Here is a 19,604-nt window from a genome sequence, read left to right as displayed (position 1 = left end):
GGAGGGAGGGGGGCGGGCGGGCAGGGGGGGTGATGGGCCATGCCGCCTCTGCCTCCTCCTCCTCCTCCTCCTTGCAGGTCCTCTCCTTGGGCGCCGGCCTGGACTCGCTGTACTTCTGCCTGAAGGACCGGGGCCTCCTAGGGCGGGCCACCCTCTTCCTCGAGGTGGACTTCCCGGCCGTGGCGGCCCACAAAGCGGCCCTGAGCAGGTCCTCTCCTTGGGCGCCGGCCTGGACTCGCTGTACTTCTGCCTGAAGGACCGGGGCCTCCTAGGGCGGGCCACCCTCTTCCTCGAGGTGGACTTCCCGGCCGTGGCGGCCCACAAAGCGGCCCTGATCGCAGCGCGGGAGGAGCTGGCCGCCATGGTGGGAGGCAGAGCTCGGGAGCAGGAGTCCGGTAAGGTGACCGGGCTGCGTGCCTGCCCCCCGGGGGGGGGGGACGCCCCAGGGAAGGGCTGACGACCCAAGGCTGCCAGCCCTGTGGCTTTGCAAGGGTGGGTAGGCAGGCAGGCAGGCAGCCAGGTGGGCTCAGTGGAGGGCAAGAGCTCCCCTGTTTGGGAGTCAGCTGTTCCCGAGCTGTCAGGGTTCAGATGCCGGGGCATCCTGGACAGATTGCCGCTCTGTGAATTGGGATCAAGTAGCCAGGACGGAACCTGGGACTGAAACGTCTTGGCTTCTCAGGTCCCAGCACTGAATAGGAGATGCTTGTATTGGTTGGAACAGTATGAAATGTGAAACAACTAACTGCCTTGATTGGTTGGTGCACTAGATAGGAGGCAGAATCGAATGGCTGCTCTGCTCACAAACTCTCGCGTGTGCAGAGGAAGGTTTTCTGTCCAGAGGAGCACAACTTTTTCTTGCGTTGTTCAGACCTTTGCCCCTGTGGTGACGGGCGTCTCCTAGTGCTGAGAACGCTGGGCAGCGTGTCGCGCTTGGTTCATAGGTTGCTCTCATGAAGGTTGATAATGCTGTGGTCATTGTTTCCTAGGAGCTGTTCATTTTGCAGGAGAAGATTACAGATTGCTGGGGGTGGATCTTGCTGAACTTCCAGAGCTGGAGGAAGCCTTGCACTGTGCGGGCCTAGACCCCCAAGCGCCCACCCTGCTACTAGCAGAAGTGGCACTTACGTATATGGAAGTCGAAAGGTATGGGGCATACCCTGTTTTCTGTGTCAAATAATGGCCACGTACTTAAAGGCCTTAGAGGCACTGTGATGGATATGTCCTCGATACTACAGAGTCAAGTTAGTGTACTGCTGTGAGTGCCTTGAGGGAGCATGATATTGTTCCACTACGGAAGTAAAGTAGACCAGAACTTTTGTGTGTTTTGCGCGGGTCAGTGAGCTGTAGGAAAAGCACCATGAATGAGAGAGACAGTGTGGGCTGCTGGTGTCATTAAAGAAACTGCTGAGTTGTTTATGACCAGCAGTGGTATGCCCATGTGCACATATGAGAAATGTACAGCAGGAAGGGCTATTTCCCGGGTGAAAATCAAGAACGGTTCAGGTCGTTGTACATGTGTTGGTTAAACACCCGAGAGCTTAAAAAAAGAGTCCTGGTGGATCAAAGCGTTCAGTGCCTGAATCTGCCTTATACTGAATCAGATCAGTATTGTCTACTCAGAATGGCAGTGGTTCTCCAGGATCTCAGGCAGAAGAGGTCTTTCACATCACCTGCTACTCGATCCTTTCAATTAGACATCCTGGGGGTTGGACGTGAGGAGGGGTCTTCTGCGTGTCGAGGAGATGCTCTCCCGCCAAGTCACAGCCCCTCCCCAGTCGTCCATCTGGTCCAGCACCCTAACCCTCACGCGGGGGCTGAGAGGCCTTCCTCAGATGTTGCCTCCTGGGACTGATATTCAGAGACTGACTGCCTCTAAATGTGGACATTTCCTTAAGTCACGGTGGCTGCTAGCCACTGATAGAACTATTTCCGTGGATCTATCTAGTTGGGTTTTTAAGCCATCTATGCCTATGGTCGTTGCTACATCCTCTGGCAGGGGAGTCCACATTTTAATCACTGGTTACATTAAAAAGTATTTCCTTTTGTCTGTCCTGAATCGATGGCCCATCAGCTTCATTGGATGCTCCAAGTTCAAGTGTTTTATGGGAGGGAGGAAAAAATCCTGGTCTGCTCTACACCGTGTCTCCCTCCCCCTTAGCTGTCTGTCTGTCTGTCTGTCTCTCTTTTTTAGCGTGTTAAGGTTCTTCAGGCTTTTCTCATAGAAAAGGTCCTCAAATCCTCCTGGTTGTCTTCTTATTTTCCAGTTCTGCAATATTCTTGTAATATGTGGTGACCAGAAATAATCACATGTAGTAACTGTAAAAGTCTTAGAGTCATAAGAACATAAGAGACGCCAATGTTGGATCAGGCCAGAGGCCCATCCAGTCCAACACTCTGTGTCACACAGTGGCCAGAAATACCAGTGCCATCAGGAGGTCCAGCAGTGGGGCCGGGACACTAGAAGCCCTCCCACTGTTGACCCCCCCCCCCAAGCACCAAGAAGACAGAGCATCACTTGCCCCAGAGCCCCTAGCTATACCTTGTGGCTAATAGCCACTGATGGACCTCTGCTCCATATGCTTATCTAATTCTCTTTTGAAGCCGTCCATGCTTGTAGCCGCCACCACTTCCTGTGGCAGTGAATTCCATGTGTTAATCACTCTTTGGGTGAAGAAGTACTTCCTTTTATCTGCTCTAACCCGACCGCTCTGCAGTTTCATGGAGTGCCCATGAGTTCTCATATTGTGAGAAAGGGAGAAAAGTACCTCTTTCTCTTCCTGCTCTTTCCCATGCATAATCTTACAAACCTCAATCATGTCACCCCTCAGTCGTCTTTTCTCCAAGCTAAAGAGCCCTAAGCGCTTTAACCTTTCCTCATAGGGAAAGTGTTCCAACCCTTTTATCATTCGAGTTGCCCTTTTCTGCACTTGGCAGAGGGCATTCTTATTGCTCAGCTGCGCCGTCTAGTTCAAGGAACAGTTCTCCCACCCCAGCTACAATGCATTTTGAGGTGTTTGTGGCCCTTCTAGACTTTTCCATGGCCTCGTATGGTGTGATGGGCATGGTCACTCTCTTTTTATTTATTTGTTGTTACGTATGTCACGGAATCGGTCCTTGGCCTAAAACTCTGCCAGACCTCTGGTATACCTATAACACTTTTAATTTCTATAGCAGCAGTTTGCCTCTATCATTGAAACTGTGGTTCTGTTCCTAGGGGGCTTCAGGCTGCTGCTGTGTGCTGTGTGTGGCCTTCAGGACATCACTGTGCCCGACTTTGCCTCGCATGACTTCTGCGTTCTGGAAATGTTTATACTTTGCAGAAGTCAGAAGTCACCATCAAATTCTAAATAGATAAAGTATCTGAAAACCAGCTTCCTGGGACTCTCCTGGTCAGCCTTGACTCTCTGAGTCGACCTCGCTTAACCCTGACTTTCCTGACCCCAGAGATCAAAAGAAAGGGGCTGACTTTGTTGTGTACATCAGATGTTTATCACAGACTTGACTGACACTTATAGTCGTTTCTGTGGGCGAAAGAGGGTACTTAATGTCTGAATTTAGTCTTGTTCCTGGTTGTTCTGATCAACCACCCTGCCATTATGGGTCTTGGCAGAACAACTAAGGATATGCTTTATAGGATTATATAAGTGCAGTGTTTTACATATTGGGGTTGTGTTGAAATATTCTGTGTTGAATATTGAAATGCTACAAAAATGTTTTCTGACTTAAGAATGTGTAATGGAATAAATTGAGTTTTGGTTTAGAACAACTCTCTCTCTTTTGATGCAATTGGGAAGCCAGCTTCTCTCCCTCCCCAAAATGAACACAGTGGGAATGAGAGTGCATGAAAAGTTTCCTGCACCCCTCATTTCCCCAATATGGTATTGTTTGCCTTTCTCACTTGGATTCAAGGCAGATTACACAGAGTGAGTCAAGACAATCGACGGATAGGACGTTCTGTAAACAGTGCGGTAGGACTAGGGTTGTAGAACCAACCGGGATTGTTTTCTTGGGATTGAAATGGTTAGTTTTCATTCATGTGAATCTGTTGTTCTGTTCTTCTTTCAGTTAGCTTGTGCTATGCCAGGAGATTACCCAGGAAGTGAGTTATCTCCTGTTGTGGATGGGGTTGCGCTTGCCTTAAAGGAGTACGTTCATAGCTTAGGGGCTGTGACTCAGTGGTAAAGCACCTGCTTGGCATGCAGACGTTCCCAGATCCAATCCCCGGCATCTCTAGAGAAAAGATTTGTGCTAGGTGATGTGAAGGACCTGTGCCTGAAACCTTGGAGAACCACTGCCAGTCTGAGTAGACAATACCGATTTTGATGGACCAAGGCTCTGATCCAGTATAAAGCACTTTCATGTGTTCTCCTGGATCCAGGCCTCTTGTTAGAAGAAGAAGAGAAGAGATTGTATTTATACCCCGCCCTTCACTTGGAGTCTCAGAGTGGCTTACAAACTCCTTTCCCTTCCCCTTCCCACAACAGACGCCCTGTGAGGTGGGTGGGGCTGAGAGGTGGGTGGCTCTGACACAAACTGCTATTTTTCAAGGACAGCTGTGCCAGAGCTTGTGACTGACCCAAGGTCACATCAGCAGGTGCAAGTGGAGGAGTGGGGAATCAAACCCGGTTCTCCCAGATTAGAGTCCACACACTTAACCACTACACCAAACTGGCTCTCTGTTAGATATGCATATATGGCGGTAGTTGCCGGGGAGCCTTCAGCTGGTGAACCAGCCGCGGCTCTTCCTGGACAGAAGAGATCTTGCCACTGTGGTGTATCGCCTGGTAACGTGTGGATTGGATTACTGCGGTTTGCTCGGGGGGGGGGGATGCTCTTGAAGGCTGTTTGGAAGCTACAGTTGGTATAGAATACTATGACCAGGGTGTTGATTGGAGTGGGCTGTAAGGACCATACCTCTCTAGTCTTGCTCCAACTACACTGCCTCCTAGTTTGTCTCTGGGGTCAATTAAATGTGCTGGTATTGCCTTTAAAAGGCCTTGTGTGGCCTGGGACCAAAGTGCTTGGAGGACTGAGCCTTTTTCCAAAAGAACTTTGTCCTGGGAGGCCCAGCTTTGGTTGCTCCACCCTCTGAGGCTAGGCAGGTGGCAACCAGAGAAAAGGGCCTTCTCTGTCATGCCACCAAAAATTTGGAAATCCCTCCCCCCGGAAGATTCATCTTTCTCCCTCGATCGGTGTCTTTTACCAGCAGGTGGAGACTTGGGGGGGGGTTTGGGTCCGTTTGGCACACCCCCAGCAATGATAACTGGCTCTTCTTTTAGTGTTACTTATTCATGGATTTTTGATTGAATTTTATATTTTAACTGTATTTTAATTCTTATTTGCATTATTTATATTTTACTATATATAGCTACCTTGTGGACCCTGATTAGGTGGAAAAATGGCATAAAATATTTTAAATAAATAAAATAAGGTATGCTATAGCTGGTTATTTTTATTTGCTCCTGCTAGAAGTGTTTTAGCGTTAATGCTGCTTTTTGGGTTATAGTTGATTGTGTGGCTGTGACTGCTACATTTTTTAGACGTTTAGAGGCTGTAGATAACTTAAAAGCTGCCGTATCCCTTTCCTCCCGTGATGGTGTGTGCTCCAGGTCAGACGCCCTGATCCAGTGGGCAGCCAGGCATTTCTCACAGGCGTGGTTCGTCCTCTATGAGCAGATCCATCCCGGCGATCCTTTTGGACACGTCATGCAAAACCATTTCAGACAGTGCAACGCGCAGCTGTGCTCCTTGGCCCAGTACCCTGACCTCAAGGCCCAGCGGATGCGCTTCATGCAGGAGGTTGGTGCAGGGCTCGTGGAACCTGGGAGAGGCAGGGGGAGCGAAGAGGGTGCCGTTTTCGTAAAGGACCATGGTATTTGGTGGTAGGGTTTGTACGCTGCTTTTCAGCTGTAACGGTGAGCAGAACCGTCTACAAGAACAAAACCAGTGGATGGATTAGGACGAAACCCATTGACGTAGTGTGTATAACATACTGGGGGGGGGCGCGGGTGTCAGGTTCCCAGTCAAATCACTCTCTACACACGCTTTGGCAGTGAATGCTTTATTTAGAGATAAGAGATGCTGTGGGTTCAAGCTCTTTGTTAGGACTGATTTGCAAAGGCGGGAAAGGACAAGATATTGGTAAAACCCCCAAAATTCCATGCACACCAACGTCAGCGTTACTACAGTGACTCTGAAAGACATACAGTCACCATCTAGCCAGGCACAGTCTTCTCCAAGGACATTTCTCGTGTGAAAAATGTCTTGGGGCCCCCTTAGGAAAGTTACCAAGCAATCCTCCCTAGCAAACTACACACACCCCCCCCCCCCAGGAATTTAATGGCAAACGAGAGCAGCGATAAGAACATGGAATACAAGCAGTGTAAATCAAGCATGGGCAATGCAACCCATCCAGCCAGCCTGTTCCGGTGTTAGGCACTTGAGGGGGATGCCCTGGGTCCCACAACCTCAACTGGCACCCACTCCACTACAGAGTCCAGAATGTATAAGCCTCAGAATTGCTTCCCAGGATAACAGAAATGTGCTTGGTTCGAGTCCAGTCGCACCTTGATGACCAGCAAGGTGATTCTCAAGGGTCACACTTGAGCGTAGCTCTTCTCCTGCAGATCAGCACAGCTGCCCACCCAGGACTGTCTTGCGTAAGGAGAAACTGCAAGTGCTGTTGCAGCTGATTTGTATAGTTTAGGCTTTGCATCTTGTTCTTTCCAATACTTAAGACTATTCGGACTTTTTTCTTTTACTGAGGCGAAGCTCAAGAACAAGAGGTTATCAGAAACGCGTGCATAACTTTGAGGCGTAGATCAGGGCCGCCATCGGGGTGGTGCAACATTTCTGACCGAAAAGTAGTCATGTTTAGTTTATCTCTTGGAATGTCTCACTTCAGAAATCCCAGGTTAGCTCATGAAGTTGAACTTCTTTTCTGGCCTCAGCTGAGAGCACCACAAAGCTATACGGGGTATTTTTAATATCAGCCATTTTATATTCGACCCCTTTCCTAATAATCCCTGACATAAAAGTTTGCCTTTTTCACCGCTGCAGCACACACTGGTGGGTTGACGCTTTCATTGAGCTCTCCCCACCACGACCCCCGAGGTCTTTTCCCCTCCCAGTCTCAGCGAGTTCAGAGCCCCCCGTTAGCCTAGACTTGGAGGCTGAGAGTTTGTGTCCCAGTGGGCATCACCTCTCACTGATCAACACTGAACTTAATTTGACCACATTGTCACCCGCTCACCCTCTTCACAGTCAGCCTTGGTTTTCACCACCCTGCATGGTTTTTGTGTCATCTTCACACTTGGCCCTCTGTGCAGAGATCACCCACAGTTTCAGATCATATGTGAACAAACTAGATAGCACCGGCCACAATACCAGTCCTTCTGGGGCTCTGCTGCTTACTTCTCTCCATTGTGAGCATTGTCTGTGTACTGCTGTTTGCTTTTCTGTTGTTTAACCAACATTAATCCCTAAGAGAACCCGTCCTCTTATCCCGTGACTGCTGAATCTACTCAGATATCTGTGATGAGACACCTTGTTAAAACCCTTTTAAAAGTCCGAGTATGCAATGTTTACTGGGTCACCGTTATTTGCATACTTGTTCAGTTTCTCCAAGAACTCCAAATGGTTGGTGAGGCAGGACTCCCCTTTGAAGAAGCCATGCTGATTTTTCATTCAGCTGGCTTTGTCCCTCTGTGCGCCTAATAACTCCATCTTTGATTACAGTTTCTACTGATATGTCTGGGGCAGATGTTACAAAACAAATGTGGACAATCACGACCTTATCTAGAAACAAATACTGAGAAAACAGTCGTGAGAGTCTGACCCACAGATCAAGATAGTCAACAACAAGACTTACAAAGAAAATATTTTTTATCTATTGTTGCCAATAAACACTACATAACAATGAACAAATTCCATCAAATCATAAGAAAATCCTTGTATAAGAATGCATCAAGGTTGTCTCTGGATTTTATAACAATGTTTCAAAAACAGATCTTTCTCAGGAAATATTTCTATAAAGTAGTACAAGAGCTTTCATGCTCGTTCGTGTTCGTTCAATACAACTTAACACAATACAACTTAACACAATACAACTTAAAACTTTCCTGGTGGGAATGGGCACAATTAAAATCAACATACCAAAAAGACTCGAAAACAGGATTCTACGTAGATAAGACAGAGTTAGATAAGATTTGGTTGTCCTCCAATGATAAAATGGTTCAAAAGGTATATAGAATCTTACTAGAAGAATATACAAAAGAAGAAGGAGAGAAGAAAAATATTGCTGCATGGACGCGAGATATAGGTTATGAAATACAAACAGACAAATGGTTAAAGATGTGGAAGCTAATTAAGGTTATGAGGGCAGCTAGCTTCAAAGAAAACGTGTTCAAAATGTATCATAGATGGTACTGGCCGCCAGAAAGAATAGCCAAATGCTATGCTAACTATCCCAACACTTGCTGGAAATGTAAAACAAGTGTTGGTACCTTTTACCATATGTGGTGGCAGTGTCCAAAAATGCAAAAATTTTGGATATGTATACAGAAAATGATACAAGAAATATGTAAAGTGAAACTGGATCTAGTGCCAGAGATATTTTTACTTAACCTACTTCCGGAAGGTATAAACTATAACGGTAAACATGTGATATTATATACAATAACTTCAGCAAGGATTTTGTGGGCAAAATATTGGAAGCAAGATGTCACTCCAAAACAAGAGGAAGTGGTAAAAAAATTGATGAAAGTAGCAGAAGTAGACAAGCTAAACCTAATTTTACAAGGGAAATATGATGAACTTTTTGAAAAGAGATGGGTGGGAATGTATATATGGTTAGAAAATGTATAAATGACTCGAAGATGTATGTATATTTGAGAGTTTAAGATGTACAAAAAAACCAACAAATAAAACGTTAAAAAAAAAAGCTTTCATGCTCATAAATTGCTATAGACAGAATCAGGAGAAGTAACGCATTTAGTGGTAGGACACTGACTTGAATACTTTTGAGACCAGCATCCTACCACTAAATGTCCCTTCCTGCGCTGTGCTTCTGAATGCTCTCTGAGTTTGTGTCTGCTGCCTGATATTTGATCAGTGTTTCCGTGTCAACAGTTTCACAGCAGCTGTAAAACTCTGTGTTCTGGGCCAGGTCAGAAGTGAATAAGTGCATCACAGGACTCTTGACAGCTACCCATAAATGGTTTAAATTTGTAAAGAAAAAAAAGTCATGTTAGTCTGTAGTAGCAGAATAAAATTAGAGTCCTGTAGCTCCTTAAAGACCAACAAATGTGTATCGACTGTAGACGTCCTTGAGCGCCAATGCTTGCTCTGTCAGATTTGACAAAGGGTGCTTTGGCTTGTGAAAACTTCTACCCTGGAACGTTCTGTGGTCTTCAAGGGGCTGCTGGACTCGGATTTTGTGCTGAGAAAAGGAGGAGGCCTCTGTTTCCTTGGCTCCTTCGTTCCCCACTCACTTAGAACCCTTGCTGTTCTCTCTCTCTAGGGCTGGGCTGAATGTCACGCCATGGACATGAAGGAGTTCTATGACCGCTTTGTCTCTGAAGATGAGCGGCGGAGGATCCAGGCCTTGGAGCCCTTTGACGAGTTTGAGGTGATCTTGGGCCTTCCACCCCTGCTGCTGCGGAGGTGGGGCTTCAGGGCCCTTGAAGGTGGCGGGAGGGGGGGGAGGTGTGGCCACACGTGTGTCCGCTGGGGCTGTAGTGGCTGAGGGAGCAGGTGCTCCGGGAGGGAGGGAGGGAGGGAGGGGGCGGCCGGCCCTCTGTGCTACCCGTGGAGCCCAGGTGTTGGTCGTGGCCGGCCGGCTGGCCCTTGCTTGCGTGTCTTTGCCGCTGCTATCTTTGGTTCTGGCGGCGGGACATTTCCCGAGCTCAGGAGGCGTTTTGGCCACGGAGCTGTCCAGGCAGGGAGCCCCTCGGGTGACCCAGTTGCCTGCCATGTGGGGGTCTGGCGGAGCGGGTGGCAGTGCCAGAAGAAAGCTCCCTCTGGCCGCTGACTCCCTGTTCGGGTCTCACTGGCTGCACTTCTGCTGTGTGGGCCTTAAAGCCCACCGGCCAAGGAGTTTTGAGGTAAGCTTTCTGGCCATAGGGTACCTGAAGGGCTGACGTCGAGAGGGTGCTGCGGAGTTGTTTTCTGTTGCCCCAGGAGGTCCGGCAGGAACCAACGGGCTGAAATTAAATCAGAAGAGTTTTCAGCTGCCCTGACCTGGATAGCCCAGGCAAGCCGGATCTAAGCTAAGCAGGGTCGACTGTGGTTCGTGCTTTTGGATGGGAGACTTCCCGGAAGGCCAGGCCGGGAGGATGGTGGTGGTGGGGGGCAGGCTTCATTCTGCCACCTCTCTGGATATCCTCCAGGCCCCCACTAGGGGTCAGTCTTACCAGAGGTCACCGTGACTTCCAGGGGCAGGTGCAGGTGCACACAGGCAAATACAGGAATACCCCCCCCTCCCAGAAGTTTTCAGCTAAATGTGCCCAGTTCTTGTGGCCCTTTCTTACACACCCAGGGAAATGCCGATCGCCACTTTGGCGTCAGGATGCCATTTTTCTCCAGGCCAGTTTGGCCCTGGGGATCCTGGAGGTTTTTTTGTCATCTTCTGGGCATGGAACAGCGGTCACTGGGAGGTACTTGTGAATTTCCTGCCTTGTGCAGGGGGTTGAACTAGATGACCCTGGAGGTCCATTCCAACTCTGTGATTCTGTGATTTGTTAGTGGAAAGGCTGTTTAACCCTTCCTGTTCTGCAGTAAAACTAGCTGAGATCCTCTGAGCCTGTTTAGAACTAGAACTAGCTACAGCAGAGTAGCTTGAGCAGCTGCAGCCAAACTAGCATTAGGACTGGTCTGGAGAGGGACGCCTCCCCTTGCCTCTTTCTGGCGGCTCCGCAGGGCAGAATCGGTGGATTTCCAACCCCATCTTATGGGCCTGGTGGAGATGGCGGGGTGTGTGTGTGTGTGATTGTGCAGACTTCTTGGCTCCCCCCCCCCTTTGAGCCATCCTTGGCAGAGGCCTGGCAAGCTGGTGCCCTGGTTGAGCCTTCCTTGGATGGGCAGGGCTTCCATCTTCAGTTGGCCGCAGGTTCTGTGGTTTGTGGAAGAGACCCCTCCAGGCTGTTCCCACCCCATGTCAAAAGAGGCTGCCAACATACCAGGGTCGCCTGCAGAGAGTGTGTTTTGTAAAATAAGAGGGGTCAGAGCAGGCCGGGGGGGGGGTTCCTGGAAACAAGCTACCAAGTGACTTTTTTGTGGCAGTGGAAAGTTTCCCTGATTGGGAGCAAAGCTGGGGGACTTGGGCGATGAGTGAACGGCCCCATTCCCCCCCCCCTCTTCTGGCAGGAATGGCACCTGAAGTGTTCCCACTATTTCATCCTGGTCGCATCGAAAGGAGAGGAGTTGTGTCGGGCTCCTGCGTTTCCCGGCGTGGAAGAGAAAGGTGCAGTAACCTCCTGATACTCCATCGGGCTGGTGAGGCTGAGAGCTGCCGAGGGGTGGCATCTCCATGTGCATGTGGGCGGGAGGGGGGGGGGAGATCTCACCCTCTTGGGCTGAGAGCTCTGGCAGGCCAAGGTTTTTTGGCACCCTAGGCAAACTAGGACAAGTGTCAGGTTCTTGGATAAATCAGTTCCCAGCAACACTCATTCAGAAGAATGCAAAGTTTATTGAGACATTGATAGGATCCAGCCAGTACACTGGCTGTATTAGAACTGAAAGCAATAGATATACAAGGTTCAAACAAGGACCCAATCACCCCCAGGTATTCCACCCGCCGAAACCAATGGCTTCTTGTTCCCACCTTGGTGCCATCCCTCCAGCACATAGGCAAAAGCCAGACCATGAAAGCTGAGCATAGAATCACAGAATCATAGAATGTTAGAGTTGGAAGGGACCTTGCAGGTCATCTAGTCCACACCCCCTGCACTCTGCAGGAGCAGAGCCGAAAGACAGCCCTACAACATACCCGAGAGATGGTCGTCCAGCCTCCTCCGCTTGAAAACGTCCGAAGGAGCCTCCACCACCTCCCGAGGCATGATAAGCATTACTCTACATCAAAGCATCTAAAACCGAAAGCATTTGAAATTCACACTCTCTTGATCCCTGTCCCGACTTCTGTGGCAACAGAGCAATAGAATGGAAGGCAAGGTTGACAGACAGGGCTCCGCTGGGAAGAAATGGGAAGTCCTGACAGGAGGGCTACTCTGATCCTATCTCGGTGAAGAAGCTCCTCATCAGCCTTCTGCATTCCAGGCCTTCTGCACCATCGTTTCCCCTGGACGCTGCCCCTCCCCCTTTCTGCGCTGATTTCAGAGCGCCGGATAACAGGCATGGCTAGCCGAGAGCGGCAAGCAGGCCATCGAAGTTCAGCCTGAGAGAACTCAGCATGCCTCCAGGGCACTCTCTTCCCTTCCCCCAGGCAAGCCGTTGCGTGTGCCCACACCTGACGAGGGGCTCCTCCGACTGTTTTGGCTCAGGGCTGCTGGATCCTTTCCCTGGAAGCCCCTTGCCCCCCCCCCGGAGCCTGCGCTTGGTAGGGCTGCAAATCAAGACAGCACTCCGCATCCCTCCCCAAGTGGGTTCTTTCACCTAGATGTACCTTGGTGTCTTGCTATACCCTGAATCTCAGAGAACTGACCCAAAGGTCACCTGAGCCAAAAGGGGTCACAAGCACAACAGTGTAGACTTTTCTTAACTACTGATGGAATCCCTCAGCCCGATCCCCAGGCTAAGAGCCACGCAGGGCAAGATTGCTTTTAACTCTGGCGAGGAGGAGGAGGAGGAGGAGCCTGGCACTTCGAGGGCTCACTGCCCCCCCCCAAGAGCCACAGCCGCAGCAGAGGGCGGGGCCAGCCACCCACCCCAGGCAAGCCCGGCCGATCCCCAGGCTAAGAGCCACGCAGGGCAGGATTGCTTTTAACTCTGGCGAGGAGGAGGAGGAGGAGGAGCCTGGCACTTCGAGGGCTCTCTGCCCCCCCCCTCCCAAGAGCCACAGCCGCAGCAGTGGGCGGGGCCAGCCACCCACCCCAGGCAAGCCCGGGCCCTCCCCTCTCTCAGCCACAAAACACACACACTGAAGCAACCACTGAAACCCCTCCAGCAGGGCTCCCAGCACCCACTCCCCCCCCCACACTGTTTTCTTACACAGCATCCACAGTTAGGGTAGGAAAAGCAAAGACTAGCATCCGCCTCACGCGCAGCTCTGTCCCAGCTCCTTCCCCAGCCCAGCTGACTCAACTGGGTTACAGGGGGCGTATCAGAAACACGGCCCAGTGACCGCCAGTGGGCTAGAGATATCCTGGGAACAGCCAGTGCGGGGCAGGTGTGGTTTCCTCTTGTCAAGGAGGGAAGGAGGTCCAATCAGTTAGGAGAGTTAAGGCTCTCACACCTCTCTGCAGAATCACTGTTAGTGGAAGTACGAGGCTTGAAAATTGGCTTCATATTGCGGGGGTGGGGGTTTGGCCAGATGACTTTAGGAAGGCGTCAGAGGAGAAAGTGTTGTAATAACTGGTCACTCCTACTGTCCTGCCACACTGATTGAGTCTTGGGCTGTGACTGAGATGAAATTTCTAAAAACCATAAGTGGCTGACCCTCCTGGAACTGACTGGCAGGGAGATGTCGTCATTCTCTGCAGTGAAATACGTGGCTGGGCACTGATTGGAAACCTTCCAGACGTGGCTTTTTGGTGGCACCCAGTACTCGCCTGAGGGTGGAGTGTTCTTGAACCCTGCCTCATTCCGAAGGGCCCCGGGAAGGTCAGAGCAGCGGCTTTTGAGTTTGGAAGGGAGCCGTGACGGGGTGGCAGACTGGGGCAAGGTGGTGGGTGAGGGGGGTCCACACAGAGGCCCGTGACCGGCCGGTTCTCTCCCACTTGCAGCGTTCTCGGGCTTTGCCGGGACAGTTGCTGCCTCGGTCTGCACTACAGACGCGGGGGTCACCGGCCTGAGACGGTACGGCCACCGCTCCATGCACATGGCACCAGATGTGATCCTTACCACAGGAGGTTTCGGCGACCATGGCGGGCGTCACTGCCGCCTGACTGATCTGCATGCCCTGATCAAACACGGAGGCAAATGGACCAACGGCAACGTCTGCCTGGCCAAGTCTGGGGAAGCCTGGGGTAAGTCCGGGGTGGGGGGGAGGGTCCAGCTGTGCTGCTGGTGGTAGTATGGCCCATGACCGTGGGTCGCTGCCTTGTTACCTCTCGGAGATGGTCTAAATTCATTAAGGGATGCTCTGGACCCCTGTCCCTCTTCTACCAAGGGGTGAGTGCAGCTGGCCTGGTTCCCCCTGGCCTGGTCCCCCGTGAGGGCGTTTTGAGAGAGCCCCTTCCCAAGACGGAGGCCTTTCGGAGTCTGGACGTGCCTGGCTGAGAGGGGCTGCGGAGGCCGATGGGAAGGGTGAGGGTGGGAGAAAGGGACGCAGAGGGTGTGGTGGGAAGCGAGCGGGGGGGCCTTGGCATTGCACGCTCGGTGAAGTATTGGGGCTGGAAGGACCCGAACAGCCCCAGGGCCAGAACTTGGGGGTGTCCCTGCAAACCAGAGCAGAAGACCACAGCTGCCGAAATGGCTGTGCCTACCTCCTGTGCTGTCGCTGGGGGGGGGGGGCAGGGGGCTCGCTACCTCACTGGAGAGACCACCACCCCCGTGACCCGCCGGCTTCCCCTCGGTGCCTGCCTGAAACCTGAGCTTCCTTCCTTCCTGCCTCTTGCAGATGGGCGGTTATTCCACACCGTGACGCTCCTGCAGGCGGGCTGGGCTGTCGTGGTGGGGGGGCGCCTGTCTCCGGTGAGCCCGGCTCTGGAGATGCGTCGCTTGAGGATGCTGGAGGCGGACTGCTCCTCAGCCCCCCCGAGCTGCCTGGCTGTGGAGCTCACTCGACTGCCGCCCGTTGAGGACCTGGCCTTGCCGCGCTGGAGACATACAGCCACGGAAGTCGTGCATCGAGGTAAAAGGTGGCTCCTTTTGGAGGAAGGGCTCGAAGGGCCAAGAGGTGGTGCTCTGTGTGATCACGTCTCTGCAGGGAAGGGAGCCTGGGTATTGAGTGAAGACGTGCCGGGGCACCCTTTAAAAGCCCTCGTGTCGTTTGCTCTCTGCTCAGTAGGGGGAGGGGGGTCTACATACAATGACGTGGTGGTGGGGGCAGTTGAGTCTCCCCCTCCAGTGTTCCCTCTGAGCTGAGTTAGTGTGAGATAGCTCACAGTTTTTTAGACTCCAGCTCACAGATTTTCGCCTTCGCTCAGGAAGGATGGGGCTCCAGAGCAAACTGATTTATGCAGCAGCCAAACTGCTTGCTCACCATTTTAATGCCAGGAGCTCACAAAGCAGAATTCTTGCTCATGAGACTCCACAGCTTAGAGCGCTGTCCCCCCCCCCCCCCCAGTAATCCCCTTGTGTCCGTAAGAGAGAGTCGTGCCCCTTGGCCGCGAGGTGTGCCCCTAATGGCAGAGCACCTGCTTGGCACGCAGAAGGTCCCAGGGCCAGTCCCCGGAATCCCCTGTGGAAAAAGGGTCCAGTGGCCTTCCAACAGGGTGTCTTGTGGCCACCGTGGCACCTCCCAACACCTTTCCCGTGGTGCCTGCCAGACATGTTTAGAAAGTGGGTGGGTCTGGGGGCATTTTAGCTAGCAAGTAAGAACATAAGAACATAAGAGAGATGGGTTAGGGTGTCTGGAGACTTGATTGGTCATGCAGATCTTTAAGGACGCTGCTTTGACAGACGCTGCCGACACATCGCAGAGTTCTTTACTTTATGGCTGAGGGCAAGCGGCTGCAGCCATTTCGTGCCTGGCCCCCACCTCCTCCTCCTCCTCCTCCTCCTGGAGGCCGCTCCCACCACTCTGTGTCGGGATTCCAAAGGTGCCCCCAGGCTCAGAAAGGTCGGGGGGAGCCCCCTGGAGCAGGTGCTGCGTGAGGCCTCTGCCTGAGACTCTGGGGGGGAGTCAGAGGAAGCAGTGAGGAGGTGGGCCGGTTTGTGTGGCTGGACTCAGTGGGTGGAGGAGGCTTCTTCGTTTAGGGCGGGGCCGTTGCTCAGCGGAAGAGCCTCTGCCATGCTCGCAGGAGGGGTTCAGTCCCCAGAATCTCCAGTGGAAAGGCTCAGGTCTCAGGCAAGGTCCCTGTCAGGCCAAGGAGACAATCATGACCTTGAGAGACCGGCTGTCGGGTTCTGGCTGAGGCAGAGTCGTAGCAGGCTGGCCTAGTCATGGGGCCATGAGCGGGGGTGAGAGTTGGGTGCATGTGGCTGGGCACGTGTGTGGGTACGAGGCCGGGGTGGGACGTGCCTCTGCCCTCTGGTGCTCTCCCTCCCGCTGGACTCCACTGCCACCACACCCTTTGCTGTCCTTCTAGGTGAGAGGTACCTGTTCATTTACGGTGGCTGTGGCCCTGGGCAGTCTGTCTGGGCAGACTGGCTCTTCCTGCACGTGGAGGAGCTCCGTTGCCGACAGGTATGGGTCCAGGTACGGGGCCAGCTCCTCCTCCTCCTCGGGAGGGCTGCTGGGAGGCTGCTGTCAGGGCCAGGGCCAGTTAGCCCCCCCTCCACCTCCCTCTGGAGCTCACCCGCGGGGGGGCCAGCAGCTCAGCGGGAGGATGGGGGAGTCTGTTGACTGACCCCTCGGAGTCTGGTTGGCTCACTGGCAGGTGCCCCCTCCCGTTTGCTCTCTCCTGGGCGGGTGGACAGGGGAAGTGAGGCCGGGGAGGGAGGGAGGGCCCCTGGCCTCCGGCCTCCGGCCTCCCTTTCACTCTTCTCTTCGCCATTTGTCTGACTGTACAGCCCCGCGTTGAGGACTGTGCCTGCGCAGGCCTGCCGCCACGGACACAGTTCTCAAGCCTAAAATTCCTAGAGCTGGGGCGGCCCACTCCGGAGACAGTCGTGCATGCGCAGGTTTTCCCTGTGGGGAATGCCTGCCTGTCCGTCCCCCGGTGGACCACATTCCCATGTTCCCTCAGTTCCTTTCTCACTGCTGCGTGAGTTGGATCTCCTCTTGCCTTCCTCGTGAGTATCCTTCCCAGGTCCTGTGAACAACCACAACAGACTCTGGCTAGACTTGAAAACAAAGAAGGACTTTGGCTCGACTTTCGAGTCTGAGGGGGCTCTCACCCTTTTTGGTTAGGATGCCTTCTAAATCTCTTCAAAAAGTGCTCCCACTGCAGCCTTAAAAGGACCAGGACCGATGAGCACGGATATTGCGCCTCCTTTGCCGGGGGGAAGAGGGCACAGTGTTTCTGAGTGCCAACAATTCATGCCCAGGGCACACATCCTGACTTAAAGCGGCACTTTTGGGAAAAGGTCTGTCTTCTTCTTGACTCGAAAAGCTGAGCGCTAGCCCTCCGTCTTCTGTATTGGTACCAACTTTGGCACCACGACTGCCCCAGAGTCCGAAGCCTCCATCCGTGTGTTCTGTTCTGACACCGGTTCCTCAACTGGAACACGTGAGAAGACTGGCCCTCCCTCAACGTCTGACCACACACACAAACGAGCGATCTCCGTCTCCTCACTTGCGCGAAAGCAGCTCATCGTCCGAGCCTCTCCTGCGAAGAAGCACAAAAAGGCGAAACGCAGTGACCACAGTTCCCACCTGGATCCACAGCATGCTTTGTCGGTTATCCTGCTGGTACCGAGGACACCTTCTCTGCCTTTGGGGCTAGGTGGCCGGTATGGCCCCTTCCAACGCTGTGATTCTGTGGTTCGCTCTCTTCTGTGGTGGTTGCAAAATTCTGATCTCTTGTGAGGCCTGCCTTTTGGGGTTTGGACTCCTCAGGTGACAGTGGCCACGGAGGCCTCTTCTGTGGGCTGGGGAGCACCCTGCCTTCCGCCTGTCACGGGAGACAGACAGGAAGGAGAGGTCCGTTTGGCCCTAACTGCCTTTGCAGTCCTCATCCAATCGGACAACACACCTCCACAGTCTGGTGCATCAGTGGACCGTGGGGCACGGGTTCCCTTCCCCTTAGCGGGGAGGCTCAGAGTCTGTGGGAACGCGCCGTAACGCTTCAAGCCACTCCCCCTCGTGCTTATTCATGTAGCAGCAGGTGAGAAGAACATGGAGGCCGACAGATACTTCAGAAACGCTTATGATGGGTTGAGACAACCGAACTATCTACTAGCTGTTTTCCAGCTATGGGGGTTTCCCCAAGTAGGCTTGTTTGCTTCTACCGTGTCCTCGCAGCCCCCCCCCCCCCGAGAATTCTGTGCCTGGGGAGGGAGAGGGTCAAGACTCACCAGGGGGCGCTTTCCAGCTGCCGTGGTTGGAGTGCCCCATTTTACACATTCTCTCCTTTCCCATTAGTGGGAAGAGTGCTGGGGAAGATGAAGGCTGATTGGACCAACGCCATGCTCATCACACCCTTTTGGGCCAGGCAGATTTGGCTTCCGGAGCTGCTGGGCCTATCCTGGGGAAATTCTCTGCCACTACCAGGAGTTCTGGACCTGCTGACACAGGGCCCCGCAGGCTAGGAAGCCATCTACGAGGTCTCCCTACTTTAGAAAATGGTGTCTTCCCAGGACTGGGTAACACAACAACAGTGTTGCCTGTTGTCCCATTTCAGTTATTTTGCGGTACCATCTGTTTTTAGCCCATGCGGAGATATTAGTGTCTTCAGTAAAGGTGCATTTGGCCGCAATTTCTGCCCTTCGTGGTAAGGTTTTAGGTCATTTTGTGTTTGCATGCAGACTGTCGCAATGTTTCATGCAGGGACTACTGAAGAAGTTTCCCCAGTTACCATGCGTGATCCATCACTGGCCGCTGACCTTAGTCTTGACTGTACTGATGAATGCCCATTCAAACCTTTGGCTCCGTGTTCACTAGCCCATTTGCCATGGGAGGTAGCCTTCCTGGTAGCAGTTACCTCAGCTAGGAGGGTGAGCGAGATTTCTGCCTTCAGGATGGATCTACTGTACCTTAAGATATTTGCTGAGATGGTGGGTCCTGCACACCTATCGCAAGTTCCTTCCTATGGTAGTGAGCAAATTTAATCTAGCTCAGGAGGTTTGCCTCCCGTTTTTTGCTTCCCGACTCAGTCTTCTCAGGCGGAGACAGTGTTGCATACGTTGGATCTTCATAGAGCCTTCCTTTATTATCTAGGCAGAACTAAAATGTTTAGGAGTGTCAGCTAGCTGCCATACTTTCTTTGCTTTCTTTCGTCCCTGACCTTATCGCATGCTTGCTTGCTTAGCTTAGCTGCCGTGAGTAACTGCAAGGAGAGATGCAGAAGTGGGGAAAGCCGTGTTGCATTCCTTGTTCAGCTGAGAGCGTCCTCCCCCCCACCCCCGCCGCCGGTGAGAGGCTCAGTAACGGTCCCAGTGTGGGGCTGCACAGGAAGACAGACGATGAAAACGTGGCGGCACTTACCGTAACTCTTGTCCACCCACGCCTTCTTTGCAGACACACGCTGCTCCCTTCCACCTGCCCTGCTGGGAGCCCTCTCAGTTATGCTTCTTATGTTTTTCATGCGCCAGGGTGAGCTCACGGGGGTGGCTCGGCGGGAACTGAGGGAATGGGGATGGTCCGCAGGGGGTAGATTGGCATTTCGGGGGGGAAACCCACGTGTGCACGGTTGTCTCTGGAGCAGAGACCGCCCCAGTTCTAG

General features: G+C 52.6%; 1 protein-coding gene across 1 annotated transcript in view; it reads left to right on the top strand.

Annotated features, from left to right (window-relative positions):
- Window positions 1-19,604, top strand: part of LCMT2 (leucine carboxyl methyltransferase 2) — a 47,326-nt gene that overhangs the window by 26,233 nt on the left and 1,489 nt on the right. Inside the window, exons 3-11 of the mRNA XM_015418977.1 lie at window positions 78-395; window positions 987-1,143; window positions 5,610-5,799; window positions 9,521-9,628; window positions 11,365-11,461; window positions 13,899-14,141; window positions 14,735-14,968; window positions 16,368-16,465; window positions 18,042-18,047. Of these exons, the coding sequence (XP_015274463.1) occupies window positions 78-395; window positions 987-1,143; window positions 5,610-5,799; window positions 9,521-9,628; window positions 11,365-11,461; window positions 13,899-14,141; window positions 14,735-14,968; window positions 16,368-16,465; window positions 18,042-18,047 (1,451 nt within the window). The remainder of the gene's footprint in view (window positions 1-77; window positions 396-986; window positions 1,144-5,609; window positions 5,800-9,520; window positions 9,629-11,364; window positions 11,462-13,898; window positions 14,142-14,734; window positions 14,969-16,367; window positions 16,466-18,041; window positions 18,048-19,604) is intronic.

Source organism: Gekko japonicus, unplaced genomic scaffold (genome assembly GCF_001447785.1).
Source record: "Gekko japonicus isolate JY-2015 unplaced genomic scaffold, Gekko_japonicus_V1.1 scaffold3134, whole genome shotgun sequence".
Classification (NCBI taxonomy): domain Eukaryota; kingdom Metazoa; phylum Chordata; class Lepidosauria; order Squamata; family Gekkonidae; genus Gekko; species Gekko japonicus.
This window is presented reverse-complemented; position numbering and strand designations above follow the sequence as displayed.